Genomic DNA, 22,072 nt, shown 5'->3' with positions numbered 1-22,072 from the left:
AAATCGTGTGGAGTGAGAGAGAGTGTGGAGGAATAAGAGACCCAGGCAGAAGGCAGAGGAATTGAGGACACCAATAATACCGTAATCCGATGCTGAATGTTGCGGAAAACGAGAGAGAAGTAGTGAACTTGTATCTAGTTTTCGATGACTATTACAATAACTTTTACCAACATTTTTTTTTCTTCTGTCGATTCATTCTTTTTTTTCTTTTTTTGAAAGTTTTCCTTTCTAGGAGACACGATTAGACAATCAAGAAGAAGACGTAGAGTAGCTTAGAAGGGATGCCGCAATCTTCTAGATTTCTTGGACAAGCGATTTTAAAAGTTTTGGCATAGTGATTTTGGTTTTCATCAATTTTGAGAGCTAAAAACCGCTAAAGCGTAAATAAATCACTGTAATTCCAGAATCTTTAAATCAAATTATAGCATTTCACAATTTTTCTCTTTCTGATTTTTTAATACTTTGGGGTTCCCTATTGGAAACCCGAGAAAACTAGCCTCGTGGTAAAAAAGCTGGAAACCCTGGAAAATTTAGATAATCAAAATTTTGAAATTTTAGGATTACTCTCGAAATTAAAAGTTCGAAACCTCCAAAAAAAACCAATAAGGCAATTTTAAATTAACAAAGAATCGGTACCTAAAAATTTTGAATTTTTTGATTTTTAAGCTTTCGTAATTATTTCTCGCACAGTTCCTGGTTCTTGAACATTTAAAATCGAGTTTTTGGACTAGAAGGCTTAAAATCTGAAAATTTTTGAATAAATTATCTATTAAGAAATCTATTCATCCATCTTTGAACTTGAGAGAAAGCTGAAAATCAGGGAATTGATTTTAAATAGGTTTTAAGAAGCCGAACGTTTTCAAAGTTCTGAAATCTTACTTTTTTCCTGAAATTTCTTATTTCCTATCAGCAGATTCTACACCTCATTCCTCGTACTTTTTTTCACTAAATCTTTGTTTCTGAAGTGTTCTTCTCTCAAAAATGTTCTTGTCACCTAATCCTCCCAGGCCGTCGCACCTACTTTCGAGATGAAGCACACTTCCTTCCTATAAAAGGACCACCGCCTCCCATATATATTTCTATTTGTCTTTTCGATCACTTTCTCTCTATTTCTCTTTTCCCAGTTGTCCGGAATTTCGAAGACCCGATCTATTTACACGATCGGAGAAAAAGCAGGAGAGAGATAGAGAGAGAGAGAGAGAGAGAGAGAGAGAGAGAAAGGGAATAAGCAGTCGGAGACACCTTTTTTGTCTTGTTTAGAAACAAGACATACAATCTCCCAACAAGAACACCTATGTATGATGTATATCGGTTTTCATTTCCGATTAGTTTCGTTTTTTATAGTGCTATTGGAATTCTTTGTAATTTTTGGTTATTAGAAGTTTTCCTAGAACTCTGTACGATGGGTATATCGGACCAGTAGCTATCAAACTTTTTTTTGAAACCAAACTTTTTATTTCTGTAATTAGAATGGTTTTCTAAAAATTTCAAGCTTCCACTTGTGAGCTTTTCGGAACATATCGATCCTCTGGGATTTTGAAATTTTAAACTTCATGACCTCCTACTTAAGACTGTTGGGGAATTATTGGAATATCAGATTCTCTAGTTTAAAAAACAATTATCGTAAAACCTGTAGTAGAAGGGCGGGCCGTTCTACTTTTAGTGGGGTCTCTAGGGGGCACTTCAATTAGAGGGCCCTTCTAACACAGGTTTTACGATGCCTCAAATGCTATAGAATTTCAAATCTTCTGTGAGCTTTTCCACTTTTTGGAATTTCCTGAGATCATTTGAACTTCTCACTTTCTCAATTTCAGAACTTTGGAACTTTGGAATTCGCTCAATTATGAATCTCCCAATTTTTTAAATTTGAAATCTTTAGGATTCAAAAACATATTTTTCTCAATTTCTTGAGCTTTTTTAATTCTCCTAAAATAATGGTTTCCTTGAAAATCGCTAGTTTTTGAACTTCTGATATTTTTCAGCATCATCGAACGTATTCTACCAGAATCCACCTTGATTTTCCAAATCTTCTAGCCATATTTCAATCAAAAATGAAACCAACGAAGTGAGCCAATTAGAGAGCCAAAAATCGAAAATACTCGCCCGACTCGAGTACACCAAACCCTCAAATTATGATGCGCACGAGTATGGAACCCTCTGATACGGTAGGTCAAATAATTTCAGACTTTATGAAATTCCCAAAATCTTAAATGAGCCGAGTTTTTCAGATCCGATATATCCGACGAAAAGAAGAAGTTGAGCAAGTCAACCGGCCGGCTCCACCCCCTTATATCGGTCAAGCAATTCCACGTGTCAAACCGATTAAGACGTTCCAAAAAGGACCAAACAATAATTCTGTGGGAGAGGTGAACGTTATGAAAAATTGAGAATCAGAAGTTTTGAATTCCTTCCGTCTCCGAAACTCTCAAAAAATCTTGAAAACTACAGAACTTTTAAAAATATAGGATTTGAATTTTTTTCAAAGATTACTTCCTTTTTTCTTAATTACCCTAATGATTCCTCAATATTCAGAGTAGTCGTCCAACATCTCGTCGATTTGATACATTCGGAGAGAATGCGCTTGAAACGGTAAGAAGACCCCAAAAAGCGATGACGCATTCAATTCAGACACGTTATGCAAATACGGCGTACAAATTTGCCCATATTTGTATTTATACATGTTGCAGATTTATGACCAATTCAAGTTTTTGGATGAGTCGGAAGAGCCTCCTACTGCCGCACAGACACCCACTTCTGTCAATAGTTCACGACCGATTATGGCGATGAATCAGAAAAAGTTAGTGGCTGACAAAGGGGGAAAGTGCGATCTAATGAGAAGTGGAAACAAAGAACATGTGATAATGATTATCGTTAGAGCGCATATCAAAAAAAAAATTTGCGAAAAGTGCGCTTCAATGAGAAAATGAATCCGTGGAACTCGGTTACACAACTACAGCGTGATAGAACAATGCAAAATAATGCTAAATTTAAGACATTCACAAAACAGCAGAGAACTGAAAGTGCGCTATATTGACAAGCCTTCAAAATACGAGTTTTCAGGAAACGACGAGATTACCGACGACCGGCGATGATCTTATACTGTATCCTGCCTTGTCTGGAATTATTAGCAGCTATTGCGATTCTAGTGACCTCATTTTCGACGGACAGGAGGAATTGGGAGGTAATTTTTTTCAGATTGACGGCACTTTGGGATTCTGAGATTTAAAATCTCTAAAATCTCTAAATTCTTAGATGTCTCGATAGTCTCAGATTCGGGGATCTTCGGAATTCTGAGAAATTCGGCATTGACGAAATCTAGAATTTTTTCCAAATATCAAATTTTCCGAATTTCCAGGAACTCATACATTGACTAGTTCATCCAGTAAAGATCTAGGATTCTGAATATTTGATGTTCTAAAATTTTCCGATTCTGAGATTCTGAGATTCAAAATTTCTAAAATACTATATTCTGAAATCAAAAGATTCAAAGATTCCGAGATTCTGATATCCTAAAATTATTTTTTATTTATTTTTCAGACCCACCCAAAAACCGATGTCTCCGACTCCACTCTTGCCTCTGAAGCAATCCGAACTCTATCAATCCAAAATGCTCTATCTACAGTAATCCCAGCATTTTTTCAAATCCTCTCCTCATTTTTCGGTTTCTGGCCGTTATTTCCTTCATTTCTTCGAAAACCTGCTCAAATCCTGCACATCTTTTTCAACGGAATAGTCATTGTCCTTTGGTTCGATGCAATTTACGATCTATTCTTCAAAGTCTCAATGGAGCATGTTCTCCAGACTCCGCCCACGAACTCAGATGAAAAATTTGTGATCAATTTGATAATTGGGTGTTTCGTCTACTTTGCAACTGTCATTTTATCAGCAATCACTTTGGCTGTAACTGTTAATAATGTGTATATGATGGCAAGAAAAGTGGAGAAGTCACTAACCGCAATTTCCATTTCTTTGGGTACTGTACTTTTTTCTCTGGCGACACTGGTCATTGGTGTTTTTATGGCACAGGCGAATTTAGGAGGAGACAAGAATTTGTGAGTTTTTTTTTCTGAAATTTTGCATTTCTGAATGGTTCTCAAATATGAATTTAAAAATCTTATCCTTGATTTTTTTCAATTCTAACACTTCCAGATCAGACAACTCCACAATGTACGCGTATGGTCTGAAAGAAGCTATTGTCTTTGTTTTCATTGTAATCGTTGCCATATTCTCGCTAATTGTCACTTTACAACACAATCCCAAAATAATAATTGCGGCGATTACTGGTCAAGGGTGAGTAATTTACTGGCGGGCGATTCGAAATTGAATTTTTGAAAAAATAATTCCAGAATAAGCATACTATCAATATCCAGCGAAATTTTCACATCCGATCGGATCTCAGCGATTTTTAGCGAATTGAAAAGTTTCGAAACTGCAGGGTCTACGGTGGAAATAGGGTGAGTTTTTTAATGGAAATCAGGATATTGGGAAACACAGAAATTGAATTTTCAACAAATCATGTTATTCTAACTCTAAGATTCCGAGAGAAAGAGAGTTGATAAACCAAAATTATAGGATTCTCAAAGTTTAAAATTATGAGATTTGGAAATATGGAGATTCTGAATCCAAAAGTCCAGCAACTGAGAATTCCATCAATTTTGAAGTTCGGAATTTTGGGAGTTCTGAAATTCTGAAATTCTGAAATTCTGAAATTCTGTAATTCTGAAATTCTGAAATTCTGAAATTCTGAAATTCTGAAATTCTGAAATTCTGAAATTCTGAAATTCTGAAATTCTGAAATTCTGAAATTCTGAAATTCTGAAATTCTGAAATTCTGAAATTCTGAAATTCTGAAATTCTGAAATTCTGAAATTCTGAAATTCTGAAATTCTGAAATTCTGAAATTCTGAAATTCTGAAATTCTGAAATTCTGAAATTCTGAGATTCTGAAATTCTGAGATTCAGATATTCTAAGATTCAGAGATCCTAAGATTCAGAGATCCTAAGATTCAGTGATTTTTCTTTTTTGCCATCTCCAGAATCATAAATTTAAGAGTCTGAATTTCTAAAAATCCCATTTTCAGAATCGTTCTCCTCAACGGGTGTGCCGTCGCGTCTCTTCTTCTTCTCGTCCTTCAATTCATAATTTTTGTTTTCTGCGTCTCTCCATCTGTAACACGCTCTCCATCTTCAATTGGCTCCACCCACTCGCTTCTTTTAATGGACAACAATCGAAATTCAGGAACATCACAAGTTGAGAGAACTGCTTTTTGAACACAGCTCTCTCTCTCTCTCTCTTTTTTCGTCTCTTTGCTCAAAAACTACACAAATACATTCTCACTTTTCTTTTCCCAGTTTTTCACATCCATTTCTCTTGTTGCTCTGAAAAATAAATAATATTTCTTCTCAATTTTTTTTCGTTTTGAATGTCTGCGCCTCGTTCTTTTTTGAAACGGGGGAACAATTGCCAATGAGTTTCGGACACAAATCAACAAAATTCTTCTTTCACGAGAATTTCATATGAGCATCTTCTTCGACTCACCGAGAGAGCCGTTTTGTTAAACTTAGCTAGACAAGAATCCGGTACCTTACTTTTTTAAAGCTATAAGAATATCTGGTGAGGTTTCGAGTTATGGTCTCAGAATCAGAAAAGTTTCCGATGTAGAATTTTAGGATTTTGTAGAGCTTTGGAAAGAACATTTTTTGAAGCTCCAATCTTCGAGAATTCAACAAATTTCAATCGATTTCTTGAATATCCCCTGTTGGTCCAAACCTATCTTACAACTCTCCATAGAAATATCAATCAGTCCTTTTTGAAACTTTTTAGAAATAGTTCGCCTTTTACATATGAAGGGGCGGAGCCAACTGACTGCCTTGCTCATATCCTTTCTTTTCGTAGGGTATACCGTATCTGGATACTAAATGTGAATGGAAAAAAGGAAAAAAAACATTGTAGATCAAAAACTACGAAGTTGCAAGTTTTCGAAGAGCAATTTCCAAAATTTTGTAAAAATGAAAACTCGGGATTCAAAAAAAACTAATGAATACTTTCCAGTAAGTTATTTTTTCGAAAATCCCAATATTTTCAAAAAATTGCAGGAATTTAAAAAATATGGTATCTCCATAACTACAAAAACTTCTAAAACTTTGAAAGTTTGGATTTTTGAGTTTTAGAGCTTTGGTTTCATCTTACAACACGCTAATTAAGTTACCAGCCCCTCATAATCTAATCAGTTTTTTTAGTTTCCTTTATTTCTGATCCCAGCTCCATATCTTCCCAATGTGTTAGTACTATATGAATCCTAGAAAACCTTCAACAAAACCAAATTTCATAATCCAAAAAGAGACTCCGCCCCTTTTTTTCGAATATATTGCATCATGCGTCCTATTTCACTTCACTCCTTCTTTTTGACAAAACAAAAGAAACATATTCTGAGCTTTGCGGTCACAAGCACGGACCTATGCAAATCTATGCAGTTTCTCTCTTTTGTCAAATTTATGCCAAAAAGCTAAAAAAACTATTTTCTAAATTTTTGAGCCAATTTTTCAGTTAGCACTTATTGGAAGTGTTTGTGGGAGTGACGGGAAAATTGCCCCTTTTTTGCATCATCCTCTCTTTTATGCATCCTTCATTTTATTTCACCATCCTTATTTTTTCTCCTCTTTTTTGCATCATTCTTTCTATTCTTCTCAGAACTTCTCATTTCATACAGAAGGTTCCAAAATGAAAAAGCTCCAAATATTTGTGATAGATGATAACATGATTACGTGATTTTCTGAAGAATATTAGATTTTTTCGAGAATTTGAGTTGACTAGATTGTAAGATCCAGTCATCCGTATTTGTTTCTCACAAGATTTTTATTCTTTTAGATTGTCACAGTCCAAAATTTCTAGTTGCTCGGAATTTGAATATTTTGATGATATCGATTTTTTAGTTGTCCGATTCACAGATTCCAAAATTCTCGAATATCGAGATTGCTGGATTCTTAGATTTTCAAATTTCCAATCTTCTAGATTCTATAACTCCGAGGTTCCGAATCATGATATTTTTATCTTCATATCTCTCGCCTTCTCTATATCGACGTGTCCAAAGAGCCAAATCAAATCTCTCTATCCAAAACTCCAAGACTCCAAAAGTTCAATTCCCTCTGTCTGCGTCTCTTCATCCTCCACAATCTCCTCTCTTGTTTTTTTTGGCAAGTCTCAGGACTTCTTCTTCTTCTTCTTCTCACTCCACTGCCGCTGGCTCCTTCTCACAAAATTTCTCGCAAATCACGTAGCAGGGTCGCTCTCGTTTCTCTGCCTTTCTCTCCTTTTCGATACTCTTTCGCTTGATGGCGTCGTGCCATCGATTCGTCTGAAGCAGAAGAAGAGAGCGACAGAGAAAGAGGCCCCCTGCGGCTCTTTTCTACTGAAGACCCTCGGTTTTATCAGTGAGCGGCAGCGGCTCTCGGAGCACACACAACTCGGGCGGTGCCCCACTTGTTTTTTTTTTCAACTTCTAAAAGGTTCTATGTTTCTATAGACTCTTTTGAAATGTTTCTACTTTTGAAACTAACCCCTCTATCTATTTTTTTTGAATCCTTCTAAATTTCAAACTCTTTTTTGCAGGTAATCGCTCTGAAAAATGGCTTCCTACTCGCAATACTTGACCAAGGCTCAGGAGGATGAGCTTCGCTCCATCGCCAACGCCATCATTGCCCCAGGAAAGGGAATCTTGGGTTAGTGATTTATTTTTTGACAAGTGCGCTCTAATGTCGATGCTAGTCAAGATAAGCTAATCATAGCTTGTGAAGACTAACTAATTCACTCAAAGTTTAGATTAGACATGTTAGTGCAAGCTTAAGGCAAGCTAGCCTTGTAATCTGATTGAGGATAAGACCTATAATCTCTCTCTCTCTCTCTCTAATCATAGTTTACCCAGGTAAACTTCTAAAAACTCCCGATAATCTAATCGACTCTTTTCCAGCTGCCGATGAGTCGACCGGATCAATGGAGAAGCGTCTCACCAGCATCGGACTCGAGAACAACGAGGAGAACCGTCGCAAGTACCGTCAACTCCTCTTCACCGCTGGAGCCGATCTCAACAAGTACATCTCCGGAGTCATCATGTTCCACGAGACCTTCTACCAGAAGACCGACGACGGAAAACCATTCACTGCCCTTCTCCAGGAGCAAGGAATCATTCCAGGAATCAAGGTCGACAAGGGTGTCATTCCATTGGCTGGAACCATCGGAGAGGGAACCACTCAAGGTTTGGATGACTTGAATGCTCGTTGTGCTCAATACAAGAAGGACGGAGCTCAATTCGCCAAGTGGAGATGTGTTCACAAGATCTCGTCGACCACCCCATCGGTCACTGCTTTGAAGGAGGTTGCTCAGGTTTTGGCTAGATATGCTTCCATCTGCCAACAGAACGGATTGGTCCCAATTGTTGAGCCAGAGGTTTGAAAATAAAGTAGAAGCTATAGCTCACATAATCCAACCTTCCAGATCCTCCCAGACGGTGAGCACGACTTGGCTCGCGGACAAAAGATCACCGAGACCGTTCTCTCGTACGTCTACCACGCTCTCAACGAGCATCACGTTTTCTTGGAGGGAACTCTTCTCAAGCCAAACATGGTCACTTCTGGACAATCGTTCACTGGTGAGAAGCCATCGAACGCTGACATCGGATTGGCCACTGTCACTGCTCTTCAACGTGGAGTTCCATCCGCTGTGCCAGGAGTTGTCTTCCTTTCCGGAGGACAATCCGAAGAGGATGCTACTAAGAACTTGAACGCCATCAACCAGGTGAGAGAGTAGTACTAATTACACAACTCCTCAATTCTTCTCTTTTCTAGGTCACCGGAAAGAAGCCATGGGCTCTGACCTTCTCTTACGGACGTGCTCTTCAAGCATCGTGCCTTGCCAAATGGGCCGGAAAAGACGAGAACATTGCCGCCGCTCAAGAAGTCCTTCTCCATCGTGCTCAAGTCAACTCACTAGCTTCCGTTGGAAAGTACACTGGAGACGCTTCTGCTGACGCCGCCGCTTCTCAATCCCTCTTCGTCGCCAACCACGCCTATTAATTTTTGGGATTGCTTGGCTTAATGGCTTCGATCTCTCTCTAATTTTTTGTTTGAAAAAATTCTTCTCTATATTTAATGTCTTGATGAAATGATGTGTAGTTAAATGTCTAGCACCCAACGATTAATGTTTCTTGTCTCTTGGCTTTTCTGGAATTTTCGAATAAATCTTGGATAGGTGCAATCAATGTAGTAATGGGATATTTTAAAGTATTGAAACTTCTGAATCACCTCAATGACATACTTTAAAAAACAGGCTTTCACAATAATAAAATTTATTGAGCTCAAATGAAAATTTTAAAATTAAAAAAAAATAAATGTACAATGAAAAGAAGTAGAGAGTTAGGGGTTTTAGTAGAGTTTTAGAACCTTGAAATTTTAAGAAAAAACAGTTTTAGTATATGTTTTAGAGATTGATAGAGATCGACGATTTTTTTAGGATTTTAGTAATTTTAGAAAAGTTATTATGTGGGTTAGATATATATGATTTTTTTTGGATTTTTCGGATTTCTGAAGGAAAAAGAATGATGTACGAGCAATGGAACGGTGAGATGGCACATGGAGTTTGCCGAGATCAAAATTGTGAAAATTGAGATGAGCAGTGACGAGTACACAGCTGGTGAGAATGGATATTGACTATGGAGGAATCTGGAAGAATAGATAAATAGATTTTTTGATTTAAATATTTGATTTGTAAAATAGCAGGAAAAGGTTTTCAAATAACAGAAAAAATGTTTTCTAAAAAATACTCACCTCTAGGATTCATTAATAAGCCTTGCTCTTTCTGTGTGGAGCACGATTCTCTTTTGCCTGCAATTTCTTCAACTCTTCCTCCTTCTGTTTCATTGCATCCATTCTAACCAGCTTCATAAGATCATCGTCGAGTTTGAAAGTAACCGATTGTGGAGTTTCCTTGGTCATGTATTGGATACCACGGGCCATCTTTCGGCACTTCTCAGAATTTGGTTTCTTGCCCGAGTATCTATTTTTCGCTGCTGCTTTCAGTGACTTCTGATCGGCCTTTGGCTTTTGATAAGCAATACCTGAAAATTTATTAGACTATTTTCCTATTTCCTCAACCTCGTCTTACCATTAATTGGAAACGATGGACTCTTATAGCATCCGGTACTTTGATCCGCTGTCTGGCTCTTTGGAGTCTCATCTTCAACATCGGAATCCTCGGAATCAGAAAGGTCGAGACCCAGATCGGCAGGGGTCACAGATTTTGATACTTTATTCTCGAATTTATGGCACGGTACTGGTGTAGGTACTGGTGGTGTAGAGACGGACTGCTCTTGCTTCTCGATTTTCTGGTTTCGACAAACTTCTTCTTTGGATACAGTAGATTCTAGAGAGGCAGCTTCTTCTTTGAGTTGAATCTGCATCATTAGGTCAGTCGCCGCCACTTTTGTGGCCTTAAACTTTTGATACGAAGCAACATCTGACTTGATTCCAAACATATCAACCCATTCAAGGGGAGGATCAATGATGAACAGGTATATCAACGTCATGTTACAATCCTGACCGGTCTTCAATTTTTTGGAAAGCTCAGCGACTCGGGAAAATGTGTCATACTCGACGGGCATTTCTGGAAAAAAGAATAATTAAGTGTTTTAATGATTGGTACAAAAAAAGATATAAGAGGATTTTTTTTAAACGAGAACAAAAAATCGAGACTTCATTGCGCGCTTGTTGGGATTTACAATAAAACATTGTAGATCAAAACAGTATTTCTGGAAAATGAGCGCGAAAGGAGGAAAAACAAATGGAACTTTGGGCCAGAATGGTTATGTCGTTCCGGGTAGAAACCCTTTATATAGAGACACTTGATCCCAAAAAGGGGCGTAACCGGTGCGTCGTGGCGGTCGGAGCACACCTGGTATACGAAGAACTGATGACAGCATGTGTATCATGTCATGATGTACAGACAAACTGAAGATGAGAAAACGTACATGAGTCGAATATGGTTGTAAATGAATCTGACTCCTGGGAAGGAGAGGACTGTCAATATTATGATCGTAACCTAGACCATGGGAAGACTGCTGTGACCCAATCATAACTTTAAAGAATAAGCTGAGAATCCGACAGTCGATATGCAGTCATAAAGGGCCTATCCTAAAAGCATTTTGATAAGATAGTGGTTTTCTTGTTTAGCATCCGTAGGAAAAAACGATGTGAAACTGATTAGCGGAATAACAACCATCTATCGTAACTTTAATTATCTGATCCCAACATCCATGGCCCAGGATCCACGGATACATCGAGTGGGGTATAGATAGTTTAAGCCTTACCAGGGAATGGTGCAAACGGGTCATGGAGTTATGACACATGACCTAAAACATTGGGAAGCAGAGAGCTCAAGACCGAATTTACTCTGAGATGTTTAACGCACAAGCAAATTTTGATTGCATATTCGTAAATAACGTTTTTCAGTTTTCAAATGATATAGGTCAAGTGCCAAAATTCCATGACCCAGTTGCACCATTCCCTGGTTAGTTTATAATTTTGAGCAAAAATGGAAATAGTCTGTAAAAAATAATCTTTTTTCTTCCTCTCATATGTACCTCAAAATCCCATTTACCCTTGGAACCAATCCTGTGCCTTTTTTGCGATGTACCCTTAGATACTGGGTCAAAATCTAAAGATTCAGAAAGAAGTTGGAAGAATCCAAGAACCAGAATCTAACTTTACAGGTTTTCAACTTTCACCTTTTTCTCCTTTTCTTGCTATGAAAACTACAAAGTTTTGGAATTCAGTCCCAAAAATCTGAAAACCCTTTCATCCCCATCCAGATTCTAAAAACCCGCGTGCGAAGTAAAACATTCCGAAAGAGAAACGCTTATGGTCATAAAAACCGTAGAAATGTCGTCCGAAATCGGAGAAGATGAGAGACGCAGACAAAGCCAACAGTTTTTGGGATATTTCACTTCTCCGTATTGTTTCCTCCGCGGTATATATGATGACCCTATTTTTCCCCATCCTCCTCCTTTCACTCAATTCGCTTCTGGTGTCACAATTTTTCTTTTATACCTCAATTTCCTTTTTTCTGTATCTGTCTCTGTCTCGCTCTCTGTCTTAACTAGTAACCTTTTAAAATTTAAGTTTAGAATACTGTAATACCTCTATTAGAAGGGTATGTCCTTCTATTGTTTCCAAGGGGCCTCCGGAGGGTCCTCCTATTACGAGGGCCTTTCAATTAAAGGGAGACCCTCTGTTTTCATGGGGGGTTTTTTAAATTTTTTTTTTCAAAAAATCCAATCTATTCTTATTCAAAATGAATGAGGCTGTCCTATTAGAGGAACACTTCCAATACAGATTTTACGGTACTTGTCTCAAAGCCCAAAATGTTCCACTCACTATCATTCCAAATTTTGAAAAATCTGTTCCCTGAACATCTAATCATTTAGTGTGATGTCATTTGTCTTCTTTTAGTCTCGATACACCAAAAAAAAAAGAAAAGAAACCTTGAAACCTTTTCTTCACCGATCATCGTCATCATCTGCTTAACAAGAAAGGAGGTTTAGAGAAAAAACGAAATTTCTATGTTTTGTGTTGTATTATGGGTACCCTTGTTTTCTGCAAAAGAAGGGATAACCTGGTTTCTTAGACAGTTTCTCCTTATACAACATGGAATTAATCTTTTTGATCTATTGATTTTTCTTACGGATTGCCGTGATTTGTTTGATCTTCCGATGCATGAAGTTCTACTTCTTCTTTGATCCACTCTAACGATTTTAGTCAATTTTTTGGAACTTTCCTGGTTCCAAACTGTCTTTTTATCTTTTTTCTTTTGTTTATTTTATGTTCAAAAACAAATTTCAACGAATTCCGTGCCCATGACCTTCCTGTAAAATTCCTACATCCAAAATGTTTATTGGGTGTCATAAATTCGCCCGCTGAATTGAACCCTATCCTCGCTTTTCTATCTTTCTGGTCATTAATTTGCATACATACCAAACACATCGAATTCGTTCAACGCTTATTTACAACATTACTATGTGGAATTTCTAGTTATTTTACCGCAAACCCTGTAATAGAAGGGCCCCCACACTTCCAATTTTAAGCTCAATTGTCTTGGGTCCTATGAGAAATATCAAAAATTTGTCAGCGGAAAAATTTTTGTGGTAGTATGATAAACAATTTATCAGTTCAAGACTATTCTTAACTGTGTCAGGAGCCGAGACAAATTGACTAAGAATTGCAAGTTAGGAGGTAAAATTCGGTAATCTAACAAGGGAACCTTTTAAGTGAAGATAGGAGATAGCAGAAACCACCTACATAGATCGAAAGGGCATTGTCGAAAACCTATAAATCCGTTTTCAAAGTCTGCTTACGAGACCTCTGAAGTGCTGAAATTTCATTTTCAGTACCAAAAATCCCATTTTCAGTGTAAAATCGGCAATCTTCAAAATTGATTTTCTCCACTCCTAGGAGGGTTTAGCGCTTCAAATTGTTGTGTAATACTCAAAACTATGTGAAATTTCATATTTCAAACATTTTCTGAAAAAAAAAGTATTTTCGGAAAAGTTTTGGAAAGTTTCAAAATTTGCCTAGATTTTCGGTGGGCCCAAAAAAAATTTTTTTAGAAAATGTAGAAAATGTCTGAAATATAAAATTTCACATAGTTTTGAGTATTACACAAAAAATTTTAAGTCTTAAAACCTCCTAGCAGTGGAGAAAATCAAATTTGAAAAGTGCCGATTTTATACTGAAAATGGAATTTTTGGTACTGAAACTGAAATTTCAGCACTTCAAAGGTCTCATAAGCAGACTTTGAAAACTGATTTATAGGTTTTCGAACATGTTCTTTCGATCTATGTAGGTGGTTTCTGCTAACTTTTACCTTCACTCAAAAGGTTCCCTTGTAAAACCGACAACTTTCTCTCTCCAACTTGACTAGGACTATTTGAATTTGTGTTTAATCTTGTACTACTAATTAGTCTAACGTCTTTAACCTATCTGTGCCTTTTCAAGAACGTCAAAAATAGGCTAGCCGTTCCCTGGCATGTCCTGTATAATAATCACTACCTTTGGCATGACCGAAAAAGCGAACAAGTTTTTTTTTCAATGCTAATACTACTATTTTGTGAAACTGTTCTTTTCTGAATCATCTGATGTACGATCTATTTATACAGTCATTGTAGAAAAAAGCTGGTTCTCTCTCTCTCTCTCTCTCTCTCTCTCTCTCTCTCTCTCTCTCTCTCCTCTTGAAATGCTACTACAGCGCGTGAACAAGAGGATTCGGAAAAGTGCATAGAAATTCTGAATACATACTTCTAAATAAAGACAAGTGGAGATCCGTTCAGATTGGCGCGATTGTCATTGTGAAACTGATTTTCTCATTTCATATTAGAGATTACAAACTTTGTTTGAGTAAGAAAACATTTCTATTTTTATGTCATCACACATTTTCCTTGTTGACCTGAAAACTCTCTTCAATTTTACCCTAAATTAGCCCTTTGGACTTTTAACCCTACTGTGATCTTCTGATTCCGACCAATTTGATTTTGGGGCTATGTGACATAGTCTATGTCCCTTTAAACTTTTGCACGCTTTCTTTCCTAGTTTACCGCTCTGATTCCCACCTTCATCTCTGGAGAGACAAGTACTCTGGCCTTTTAGGATTCACATTAATTTCTCAAGTGTTATGTTTTGGCCATAGTCTAGAATGTTCTTTTTGCAAATTTCAAAATTTCTATTTTCAGAAGCTTAGAAACGTTCTTTTGCATTTTAAGACTATTTTTTAGATTCCGGTTTGCTTACATTTGGTGAATGATAAGATACAATTTTTTTTTTGTTATTCAAGCTGAAATTTGTACAGTGAATCATCAACAATTTAAACTGCTAACCTTGTCTCCCGAGGCCCGAATAATTTTTTGAAATTTGCCTGAAATTCTACTTCCCATTAAAAATGATACTATCTCCTAATTTTTTTCTTCCACTTGACTAACCACAAAACAATACAAAGTATTTTATGTAGTTAGTCTGTCTCTCTCCAAAGTCATAAATTATTATCTCCTTCCGATATCAGTTACACTCAATAAAATTGAAACTTTGGAAAAATCGAAAAAGGACATAGATTGGAATCTTTGTATCTACTATGTAGCCTATGTCTGCTGTGGGCCTCCTTGAGTGGTGAGGAATTACCGGTTTTTAACATTTTCTTCCTTCTTTTTTCATATTTTTCAAAAAAAAAGGGTAATGTGTGATTGTTAAATACTTTTTTTCTGGAATGACAATAATCAAAAAGATTACCGTAGTTCCTCTAATTGAAGCCCAATCAAACTGTCAACTTTGAGCTTGATTATTTCTGTTCCTATGAGAGATATCAAAAATTTGTCAACTGATAAAATGTTGCTGATATTATGATACATATTTTACCAGTTGACACATTTTTGATACCTTTTACAGGAATCGAGATCATTGAGCTCAAAATTGAAAACTTTGGCTGGCTTCAATTAGAGGAAATACGGTATACCGTAAACGCTCTAAATGAACGCCACCCGAATCGTCGAATTTGAGCCTACGCTTTCATTTTCTGTGAAAGGTATCAAAAAGTGGTTAACTAATGAAATGTGGCTGATATTATGATAACCATTTTATTAGTTGACAACTTTTTGATATCTTTCAAAAGAAGTGAGATATATAGGCTTAAAGTGAACGGTCCGGGCGGCGTTCTACTAGAGTGTTTACGGTATATTGCTTCATTTGCTTTTTATTGCTTCCAGTTTTTGTCAAGTGGTTCAACACTCGTGTACCTTTGCCTTTTGACCCCAATTATTATAACCAACCTACCTCAATTAGCTAACCTAATAAGTTGCCGAAACCTATTCTTCTCAACTCCTAGAAGTTTCTGTGTAGAGGAGGCCAAGGACAAGGACAACAAATCCCGAAAGCTAATAGATGTACTTCCACCAAATCTCCTATTCATTCGATTACGTTCGTTCTTTTGTTGGTGGGGAAGAAAAAAGAAGACGAGAAGACGACTGAATTCTGTTCATAAAGTTATATAAGAATCGATTAAACAGCAAAGTTAGGTTTTCAACTGTTTTTTTTGGAAAACTTGAATATTTTTGGTGGAGCGCGCTTGCAAACTCAAGAGATTTTTTTCAAATACCCACAAGTTTTTTTTAGTTTGAAAAAATATTCCAAGTTGTTTTTCTCTTCTTCTAACCTCTTGGTTCCGGTGGGAAAAGGTGAAACTACCAGATTAGCAACCCCTTTAATCCTTCTATTCCTTTCTTTTCCTTTTTTGCTAAACTTTTTTCTAAAAAAAACATTTTAAATTGTTTTTCCCAAGTATATGCAATTGTGACCTACCTTGAAGAAGCCAATTGTGTAATAGGTGTCCATTTAGGTACTATTATCAGAAAATACTTTTTTCTTGCGCATTGATCAGTTCCTCTTCTTCCTTTTCATTTTTTTTAGGTTTATTTTTTTTGGGATGTTATTCTGATCATGTTCGATGGTCAGCTGATTTTTCTATCATTTTGAAAATTCGTCAGTTGACAATAATTACCCCGATCTTCTATTAAGTGATAGTTAATTTTATTATTTTTGATTTTTAAACAAAAATCTGATTCCTTATTTTTCAGTAGGCTAATTTATGATCTACTAGGGAACTTGGGTACCCCCGCTGGGTATTTTAATTTTATTTTTAGAAATTTTCTATTGCTAGTTCGATTTTCTAATATTTTCTTGCTTAATTTTCGCCAAAACGAGCCAAAAATAGGTTTTTTACAGTAAAAAACCAAACTTTCTACAGTAACCCTTATAAATTTTTTCATGCGCCTTTAACATTACTGTATAGTTTTTTTCAATCAATTTCCAAGATTTTTCTGGCGTTTTTTCGCCGTTTTTTCGACAACAAAAGTGCGAGTTCCTTCTATTTTTTCCCAAAATAATCCATGACATAAATCTCAATCAGAAAATTTCACTGTCACATTTCTTCTGGAAACTCATCTATTTCCAAGAAAAAAGTGATTCCATTTTCGATCAAATGACGTCGTAAACAGAAGGAAAGGGTGTAACTGGACTACACAGTCAACGAATTCAACGAATTCCTCAACTTTCTTTTTCAAAAATTCCGACAAAAGTTGAAAAAAACAGCAATCAATTATCATATCGACACCATTCCCATATCCGTTCCTTGATATCTCTGCGTCTCCTAACCTCTCTCTAGTTTTCTCTCGGAATTAAAGAAGATAAGAACCTTCTTTCTCCTTACTTTTTCCCAATTTTTCGACAGAAAAGAGGCGGAATATTTTTTTTCTCGAGAGAGAATAGAAGATAACCTGTTCTCTTTTTGTCCCCCATTACACATTCCAACGATTGTCGAAAAAAAAAGAATTTCAGAACAGTGGAAAAAATTTTTGACATCTTGATCTATCAAATTTAATTTTTTTTTTCGTTTTAGTTCTTCGATTTTCAGAGTCCTTCTTTCGAAAAAAATTAGACTTTTCCAGAAAAGAAGGGCGGATAGAAGCGAAATCGGAGAATTCTCGGCCCAATGCCTTCCAGTAAGCTTAGCAATAAAAAGTGTCTTAAAATTCAAAAAAAAAACCGAAATTTCAGCCGAAAAGACTGTAATTCTCGATAAATTCTCAAAAGACAAAAGAATTTTTTGGAACTTTTGAGTTTTCAGACAAATTTCACTATTTAAATCCCATTTTCAGGCAGTAATGCATCGAACGGCACCTCGTCATCGACACCAATCACATCAAAATACTCAAGACGAATGACATGTTGGCAATTGATAATTTCGGCAATTCTCATTGGTCTTGGCTCATTTTTACTGTTTGGAAGTCTAATTACACACACTGTTGTCGTGCCAAGTGTTGTTAAAAGCAGCATTGAAGATGTAAGAGCAGACATCTGGACAGACAGAAATTTGAAAATGCGACCGAAATTTTGAAAAATTCAACCAAAAATTTGAAAAATTCGACCAAAATTTTGAAAAAGTCGACTAAAATCTTGAAAAATTCGACTAAAATTTTAAAATATTCAACCAAAAATTTGAAAAATTCGAAAATTTTTTGAAAAATTCATCCAAAAATTTGAAAAACTCTACCCAAATTTTGAAAATTCAACTAAAAACTTGAAAAATTCGACCTTAAATTTAAAAAATTCAACTAAAAATTTGAAAAATTCGAAAAATTAAAAAAAAAAGTTTTTAAAAAAAATAATATTCGGAAAAATTGAATTTCAGAATTTTTTCTATCAGAAAAGACCTAAAATTTAGAAAAGCTGGCTGTTTCTGATAGTTTGAACACATTCTGAGATTGAAAAAGTTCCAATTTTTGAAAAACCAAAAATCATCTTTGTAGTCTTAAAAGCTATCCAATCACCTGTATTATCACTTTGGCGAAATTTCCCTAAGCCGAATAATAGACTTTTGTCTTCAAAATTCCTTTTTTGTTCATTTTCCCTTCCTTCTTCTGACACAAATCTTGTGATCTGAACTTGCTGAACTAGAAAGTGTCTTTTGATCAAAGTTTACATCTTCTGACCGCCATCATCAATTTTCTCTTTGTACCTCACAAGAGATGACGTTCAAATGACGTTTTGGGTAATTTGTAATAGGAAGCAAAAGTGTCCCGGAACGAAAACTACCGTAACCCGAAAATCATTTTTTTTTCAGAACTCGCGCCTAATCAACGGATCAGTCCTGTGGCAGAAATGGACCATGCCCGAGTACAAGATTCGCTTCAATTTATTCGTTTACTCAATGAAAAATCCGGATGAATTTATGAATGGAGCGATTCCAGAAGTTTCCGGATCCGGACCATACGTTTTTGATAAGAAACTCGAGAATCGGGTGGTTTCGGCGTCGAATGGAACTGTAAAGTATCAGCGATTTTTGTCCTATAAGTTTAACGAAGACGAATCATGTCAAACGTGTATTTTGGGCAATCGGATTTGGGTTCCCAATATGATTTATCAGGTGAGGAGCGGAAATTTCGGGTTTTTGGGGTTTTGAAAGTAAAAATTGCATGGAAATCGACCCGAAAAAGGCTTGGCAAAGGCAAAAAAAGGTTCAGATGGCCTAGAAGTGCTATGTTCGGATTTCTAGGCCACTGGCCTTAATCCTTGAAAACTCTTCAAAATAATCAAAATAATAATTTGATGCGAATTTCATGAAATTGACAGTGAAATTAACTAGAAACCTTGAACTTGTGTGAAAAACCAAGAAAAAAGGGGTTGCTGGCCTACATTTGTTCTATATTTGGATTTCTAGGCCACTGGTCCTGAACCCCACAAACTGACTGAAAGAATTTTTCAGAAATTCGTCGAAGCAGCGTCGACAGAAGGAATGAAAGCGGCCGCAACGACCCTCTTGTCCCAAACGGCATTTCTAGAAGTGGAAGTCGAAGAATTGCTATTCGAAGGATACAAAGACCCATTTCTGGACAAGGTCTGCGAAATTCCATTCATGAATTTCGTTTGTGAGGCGATTTTGGATGTTCCCGAGCGAATTGGACTGTTCTTCGAGGCCAATAACACGGCTAGCAAGATGTATGAAATCGACGATGGCACTGAGAATCCAGAGAATTTAGGGAAGATTCTGAAGTATGACGATGAGCAATTGTTGGATGAAACGTGGTGGAGTACGGAGGAGTCGTTGAAGATTCGAGGCACCGATGGGTCGCTGTTTCATCCTTTTTTGAGGAAAGACGAGAAATTATGGGTTTATGTCGCCGAGTTGTGCCGATCGATTTGGCTGGAATTTAAGGTTTGTGTAAGGGGGACTAGAAAACTACAAAATTTGGGTTTCTAGGTCATGTTCAATTAGTGGCTTAGAACTCGTCTAGATGGCCTAGTTTTCAGGATTTCTAGGCCATCAGACCAGGTGTTACCTTTTTCCCTTCATGGCCTAGAAACCTTCAATTTGTATTTCTAGGCCATTTCAACTAAAGGACATTCTGGACTAGAAAATCAGAAAATTTGGGTTCCTAGGTCATATTCTAATTTTGTGGCTTATGACCTGGTTTTCAGGATTTCTAGGCTATTTACCTTGATGGCCTAGAAACCCCAAATTTGTATTTCTAGGCCAACTTTATTCCAGGAAGAAGTCGAGTATCGTGGCCTAAAAGCGTATCGATACGTCGTACCGCCCGAGGTGTTCGATATAAGACATCCGGGAAACGAGGGTTACTGTAATCCATCAGAAAAACAATTCTTCTCTGCACAGTCTAATGATTCGTCTGGTTGCATGCCAAAAGGTCTTCTAGAAATTTCCAAATGTCAAAAATCGCAACCACCGATTACGATTTCGCTGCCCAACTTCCTTTTTGCACCTGATGAAGTGAGACAAAGTGTTAAAGGGCTGAATGAGACGGACGATATTCGAGACTCGATTGTTGTGGATATTGAGCCGGTGAGTGCGGTGGTCTAGGATACCAAAGTTAGGCCATACGAGGAATTTTGAATTTTCGATGATTTTTGTGATCTAGCTGTCGAAAATAGGAGAAGAAACAATCGTCAGGTGCCAATTGACTTTGGTGGCCTAGAAAACCAGAGTTAGGCCAGATGAAAAAACTTGAATTTTTGATTTTTCTTGATTTTTGTCTCCGTGCCTAAAAGTGCTAAATAGCAGAAAAACATCCTTTTCGATTTTGATAACCTAGAAAATCAAAATTAGGCCATTTGAAAAAAAAACAATTTTCAGCGAGTCGGTGCGGTCCTCTATGCTCGACGTGTATCTCAAGTGAACATTGAGATGTGGAAGGGCAAAAATTTGACGTTCCCGTAAGTTTTTTTTGTTGGCAAATGCGCTATGGAGAAACTTTTTCTATGGAGAAACTTTCGAAACTTGTTCAATGGAGCGAATTTTGCTTTTTTTTTCAAAATTCAAAATTTGATTATTTGCAAATGCGCTCTATTGAGAAAACTTCGAAAATTTTCATTTTTTCAGAGTGAACCTGAAAAAGATGAAATCCGCGTTGATCCCGGTGATCATTCTACACGAAACTTCGGAAATCGACGATGACTCGTTGGAACAAATCCGTTCTCAGCTATATGAAACCGAACAAATCGCATACACTTCTTGTAATATTATGATGATCATTGGAGCGATCTTGCTGCTTCTCGGCATTCTATTTTTAGCGTTTTCGGTAAGATAACCTTTGGTGAACTAGAAAACTCCTAAACTCGGCCATAGCAAACCGATTTTCTTCCAGCTCGGTCTTTTCGATTCTCTGCTCGGCCGTCGACCGAAACGATCTGATGGCCTATCTCCAGAACCTCTTCCACCGTATATTCCAAAAGGAGAACCCAATGGATTCCATACTAATCACGCCTACATGTGACCCAATTTTTAAATTTTTTTAAAAAAAACTTGTACTATAGCTTTATTCCATGTTCCCATCTGTGTTATCCCTCCTATGACATCATCTTCCCAATTTTCCATCCCAGTTTCCCCAATTCCTCACTCTTTGATTTGTTCAATTTTATATTGCACGGGTGTCTCTCACTGAAAACTCTACTTATTCTAAATACTTGTACTGAAAATGATTTTATTGTAAATATAGTCCTGCATAGCTTGTGAATTAATGAATTTTTGTTTTCTCTAGAGGGTTTTGATGAAGGATTCGCAGAAAAGTTTTGCAAATTTTGAAAAATTTGAGCTTGGCGCCGGAAAAAACGTTCCGTTGTCTTTTGGAGCGCGCTTGCATAATTAGCGAAATTTTCGGAGACCCCACAAATTCCGGGGAAAGATAAAATCGGGGGATGAAAAACCGGAGTTTCAGGTCGGAATTCCAACACAAATTTTTTTCACGCAGTTTGTTTGACCTAACCCATCACCTAAAAATTCCACGTAAATTTTTTTTCACCTAAAAAACTTCACGTTAAAAATTCCACGTAATTTTTTACGTAAAAATTTTACTGAAAAAGTTTCACGTCAAAAATTTCACTTAAAAATTCCGCGTTAATTTTTTTCACGTAAAAAAAATTTCACCTAAAAATTCGGTTTTTTTCACGTAATTTTTTTTTTCAAATTTCCCGC

The 22,072-nt window shown here is 36.7% G+C and overlaps 4 protein-coding genes across 4 annotated transcripts; 3 read left to right on the top strand and 1 right to left on the bottom strand.

Moving 5' to 3' along the window:
- Positions 1 to 2,132: 2,132 nt before the first annotated feature.
- On the top strand, positions 2,133 to 5,271 carry CBG15317 (the record flags this gene model as incomplete). The annotated part of the gene is made up of 9 exons (XM_045244679.1): positions 2,133 to 2,165; positions 2,229 to 2,366; positions 2,533 to 2,589; positions 2,688 to 2,797; positions 3,061 to 3,181; positions 3,538 to 4,052; positions 4,150 to 4,290; positions 4,347 to 4,454; positions 5,082 to 5,271. The coding sequence occupies 9 exons, from the start codon at positions 2,133 to 2,135 to the stop codon at positions 5,269 to 5,271; spliced, it is 1,413 nt and encodes a 470-aa protein (XP_045095685.1).
- Positions 5,272 to 7,625: 2,354 nt separating this feature from the next.
- Cbr-aldo-1 lies at positions 7,626 to 9,069 on the top strand (the record flags this gene model as incomplete). Its single annotated transcript, XM_002643092.1, has 4 exons — positions 7,626 to 7,719; positions 7,968 to 8,443; positions 8,492 to 8,791; positions 8,842 to 9,069. 4 exons carry the CDS (start codon positions 7,626 to 7,628, stop codon positions 9,067 to 9,069), a joined length of 1,098 nt encoding a protein of 365 aa, XP_002643138.1.
- Positions 9,070 to 9,831: 762 nt separating this feature from the next.
- Positions 9,832 to 10,652, bottom strand: CBG26107 (the record flags this gene model as incomplete). The annotated part of the gene is made up of 2 exons (XM_045244678.1): positions 9,832 to 10,109; positions 10,157 to 10,652. 2 exons carry the CDS (start codon positions 10,650 to 10,652, stop codon positions 9,832 to 9,834), a joined length of 774 nt encoding a protein of 257 aa, XP_045099650.1.
- Positions 10,653 to 17,575: 6,923 nt separating this feature from the next.
- Cbr-scav-2 lies at positions 17,576 to 21,374 on the top strand (the record flags this gene model as incomplete). The annotated part of the gene is made up of 8 exons (XM_002643091.1): positions 17,576 to 17,585; positions 17,742 to 17,926; positions 18,707 to 19,009; positions 19,349 to 19,798; positions 20,132 to 20,443; positions 20,735 to 20,814; positions 20,981 to 21,179; positions 21,246 to 21,374. 8 exons carry the CDS (start codon positions 17,576 to 17,578, stop codon positions 21,372 to 21,374), a joined length of 1,668 nt encoding a protein of 555 aa, XP_002643137.1.
- Between the last annotated feature and the right edge of the window lie 698 nt (positions 21,375 to 22,072).

This window comes from Caenorhabditis briggsae, assembly GCF_000004555.2.
Source record: "Caenorhabditis briggsae complete genome, chrIII, whole genome shotgun sequence".
Lineage (NCBI taxonomy): Eukaryota > Metazoa > Nematoda > Chromadorea > Rhabditida > Rhabditidae > Caenorhabditis > Caenorhabditis briggsae.
This window is presented reverse-complemented; position numbering and strand designations above follow the sequence as displayed.